Here is a 4,346-nt window from a genome sequence, read left to right as displayed (position 1 = left end):
TTCCCTTCCAACAGTATATGCACAATTTTTTATTTTTTATTTATAATATATAACATAAAAAAAAAAAATTGGGGCCAAGGCCACCCCTGGTAGTTGCTTGATCTCATAAGTCATAATAATGCGTCGAGAGTTATCATTTTTTACTTAATAAAAAAGAGTTTATTCGTTGCGTGAAATACCGTGGATGTTGGTAGAAGGTGGGTTTTGGAGACGTAGCAATATTGTATGAAAATAAATTGGACAACCAAAGGAAAAATTAACAATCACTTGATCATATATCATGTCAAAATACGTGCATTAATTCCAATTGTTTATGGTTCCTCTTTTGGTCCACTATTCAACAATCGATATATAGGTCCCCCTTTGCATGGTTTAAACGTGATAGCGACCAGATTAAAGATTTAAATTCTATATATGCATTCAATTTTTAAGGTTCTTAGCATTGAATCAATTATATTTTTAAAGTTATGAGTTTATATATATTATTTGTTACAATTTTAGGAAATTTTACACTAAAGTTTATAATCAGTGTCAAAAGTTATAGGTTTAACTGAACTCATAGCTTCAGGGGCGAATGTAGCATATACTCAGCGGGGATCAATTGAACTCATAACTTTTAACGCGGAGTAAAAATTTATATGTAAAAATTTATTAAAATTGTAAAAATAGTAGATACGAACCCATAACTTTAAAAATGTAATGAGTTCAATACTAAAAATTTTAAAAGTTGAACCCATAAGATTTAAATCCTTGATCCGGCTCTGCTTAACTTTGATGCTACATAGCAACCACCATTACACTGCGTCGAGATACACGTTGTACTATTTGGGTTTGCGTATTAAAAGTTGTTTTGCTTTGAATATTTTGAATTGGATCTCCCATGTTTTTCATGGATATAAAGTTAAGAAATAAGAACTGATACCATTTCACTACTAGTATTTATATAGCTCTAGTTTCTCATGCAAATCAAATCCATTTTCATTCATCACTCAGCTAGCAAGAACACTACTTAAAATGACTATAACAGATTTCCTCAAAAGCCAATCCAACAGTGAACAACCACAAGAAACTCTAAGCGAGGATCTTGATGAGTTTTTCACTTCTCTTCCCAAAGAAAAAGGGTGGAGAACACCCAATCTTTTCTTTTTCCAAGGCTTTTGGTGTCAACCCAAAGAAATCCGAGCCATAATTTCGACACAACAACACTTTAAAGCTCAAAACAGCGACCTAATAGTCGCGTCCATACCAAAATCTGGCACAACATGGCTAAAAGCACTCACTTTCTCCATTGTAAACCGCAAGAAATTCAACGTCCAACAAAAGAATATTAATCACCCTTTACTTACTCATAATCCTCACGAACTTGTACCCTTTCTTGAATACAAACTTTACGCTGAGTATAATTCCCCTCCTGATCTCTCTCTTTTACCTTCTCCACGCCTTATTGCTACTCACGTCCCATTTGGGGCATTACCAAATTCAGTTAAGACCACAAAATGCAAAATTGTTTACATTTGCAGGAACCCTTTTGACACCTTTGTTTCAGTTTGGCATTATATTGTAAAAATTAGACCTGAATCTTTAGGTCCTTTTACTCTTGAGGAAGCCTTTGATTTGTACTGTAGGGGAATTACAGGGTTTGGTCCTTATTGGGAACATATGTTGGGGTACTGGAGAGAGAGCTTAGAAAGTCCAAATAAGGTGTTGTTCTTGAAATATGAGGATATGAAAGTAGATATGTGTAATCAATTGAAGAGATTAGCTGAGTTCATGGGGTTTCCTTTTACAAAGGAGGAGGAAAAGGGAGGAATAATAAAAGATGTGTCAAATCTTTGTAGTTTTCAGAACTTGAGGGATTTACAAGTGAATAAGAAAGGGAAAGGGGCAATTTCAGACTTTGAAAACAGGAATTTGTTTAGGAAAGGTGAGATTGGGGATTGGGTGAATTATTTTACACCTTCCATGTTTGAGAGGCTTTCCAATATTATGGAAGAGAAATTAGGAGGCTCGGGGCTTACCTTCACAGTTTGTTAAGTCAAGAAACTAAGCATGCGTTTGGATATGTTAAGTTAAAAAATGGTATTTGAAATTTAAAATTATATTTGGACATGTATTTCACTTTAAAGGTTGTTTTGAAAAATTTAGTTGCTTTAATTCATACATTACTGATCTCTGTATTCTTTTTCAATTTTGTATCAGGCGACAAAAATGACAACTAAACCGTATACAAGTAATAATGAATTTTTGCTTATGCACAACTTTATGTAAGTTCACGGAAAATGTATAGGTATCTTCCAAAACTATGACCAATTTCCAGTTACATACCCCTTGCCATAAATCAAAAGATTGTAACTTCTCTTATACTTTTGAAATTAACTATTTAATGCTCTATACTTAATTTTTTAAAACACGAAATGCGTTATACAACACTCAAAGGTACTCCCTCCGTCTCATATTATGTGTCGTGTTTTTCTTTTACACGTCTCTTAAAAAATATTAATTAGAAAAGGGATTAGACAATTCTACCCTTATTTATATCTTAAGATATAATATCTCTTCATTGAATAACTATTCTATTTATGTGTTATCTCTATCTTCAAGAACAATTATTACTAAGGGTAAAAAAGAAAAAAAATAATTATTTTTGTCTTGAACTTCTAAAATGATAAATAACTTGAGACAATTATTTTTAGTAACCATGACTATTAATATGCGATGGAGGGAGTATCAAATTAGCAAACATCAATGTCATAAATATTTATCAAAAAGAATTAATTAATTACATGTATTGACTCGTAAAAATTCAAACCCCATACAAAAGACATACTACATCTGTCTCATATTATCTGTCATGATTTTCTTGTACACGTCCATTAAGAAAAATTAATTAGGATGAGATTTTGACTACTTTACCCTCATTCATGTCTTATATTTAATCTTTCTTCATTGGTATTTGAATAAAGTTATCCATAATTGAGGTGTTTGTAGTCTTCAAGAATAATTATTACTAAGGGTAAAACAGGATAAAGATAATTAATTTTGTCTTGAATTTCTAAAATGACAAATAATTTGAGATAACTATTTTTAGTAACCACGACTGATAAGATGAGACGGAGGGAGTAACAAAAAATGGAGGGAGTAAAAAAACAAGAACTTCAACAATTTCTACATAAAATTTAGGAACAAGATTAATGTACACAAATTGTAAAAAGAAAACAAAAAGTGAGAGAATTCAAAACAAGAAGTACTATACAAATCACAACGTATTTAATTAATACCTACACCTTTGCAACTACATCATTCTCTGATAATAAGCCAAGGGTACTAATTGGGCAAGAGGAGTAGTGAGCATAGGCGAAGTTGAACCGACAATTAGAGAATTAGGTGGAGAGCTCCTACAAATTGGACAAGTCCCACTCTTCCGCAACCATTCGTCAACACAATCTACATGGAAACAGTGTTGACATTCCGGTATACAACGAACCAAATCTTTCGCACAGTAATCAGACAAGCAAATAGCACATAGATTTGCATTAGTTGGACTGGGTAATCTCTTGCTTTCACCTAACACCACTTTGGGAAATGACTCTATAACGGGCTGATCCAATCCTAGGAAGTAACTATAAATAATCCCATTAGAAGATGCAGGTGTGAAGTCTTCAGTGTTAGAAGAAGCAGCTAATTTGACGCGCAAACAAGCGTAGGAAGCAAACATGATAAGGGAAATAAGAATCAAAATGCCAATGACAATGGCGATACCATATCTGAGGCTAATTACTCCGCTTGCGGAATCAGGTAAGTTAGCTATGGACATTTTGTGTGTGTGTGTGTGTGTGTGAAGATATAGCTGCAAATTAAATGGAAGAACAAATGAAAAGCGTTGGAGCGAGGGTCAGCGGATGAATCGGAACGAAATTAATGAGGTTGGACCGGAGATTAAATGTTGTCAGAACCAAATAAATGAAAAATACTATGTTGATAATGTGCATGAAAAATTAAATGTCTACAGAGTGTTTGAAAATGAGATGTGGGTCAACTTTGGGAATTGGGCTTAGCAGGGGCGTATCCTTATGGAAATATAATAATATATATATATATATACTTTTTCGGCTATCGAATGCAAATAGTTTATGATGCGGGCTAAAAGTGAAAAAATCCTATGTGTTCTTTGGTACTAGGTGCATCCGAAGCCTGTACTTTCGATGCAGAATATTAATTTATGCGTAAATATTTATTAAAATTATAACAAATAATTGATATGAACCGATAACTTTAACAATATAATGGTTTAATGTTAAAAATTCTAAAGATTGAACCCATAAAATTTAAATTCTGAATATAACTAC

General features: G+C 32.8%; 2 protein-coding genes across 2 annotated transcripts; one reads left to right on the top strand and one right to left on the bottom strand.

The window, feature by feature from the left end:
* The first annotated feature begins 899 nt into the window (after nt 1–899).
* On the top strand, nt 900–2,160 carry LOC104088013 (cytosolic sulfotransferase 15). Its single transcript, XM_009592615.4, has one exon. It carries the CDS (start codon nt 1,015–1,017, stop codon nt 2,032–2,034), a length of 1,020 nt encoding a protein of 339 aa, XP_009590910.1. The 5' UTR covers nt 900–1,014; the 3' UTR covers nt 2,035–2,160.
* A 1,132-nt stretch (nt 2,161–3,292) lies between these two features.
* LOC104088012 (putative RING-H2 finger protein ATL69) lies at nt 3,293–3,814 on the bottom strand. The gene has a single exon (XM_009592614.4). It carries the CDS (start codon nt 3,812–3,814, stop codon nt 3,293–3,295), a length of 522 nt encoding a protein of 173 aa, XP_009590909.1.
* Between the last annotated feature and the right edge of the window lie 532 nt (nt 3,815–4,346).

The sequence above is a fragment of the Nicotiana tomentosiformis genome, chromosome 1 (genome assembly GCF_000390325.3).
Source record: "Nicotiana tomentosiformis chromosome 1, ASM39032v3, whole genome shotgun sequence".
Taxonomy (NCBI): Eukaryota; Viridiplantae; Streptophyta; class Magnoliopsida; order Solanales; family Solanaceae; genus Nicotiana; species Nicotiana tomentosiformis.
This window is presented reverse-complemented; position numbering and strand designations above follow the sequence as displayed.

Coding starts and splice junctions, on each gene's coding strand:
- LOC104088013 (XM_009592615.4), top strand. CDS start 1,015: ATGACTATAACAGATTTCCTCAAAAGCCAATCCAACAGTGAACAACCA.
- LOC104088012 (XM_009592614.4), bottom strand. CDS start 3,814: ATGTCCATAGCTAACTTACCTGATTCCGCAAGCGGAGTAATTAGCCTC.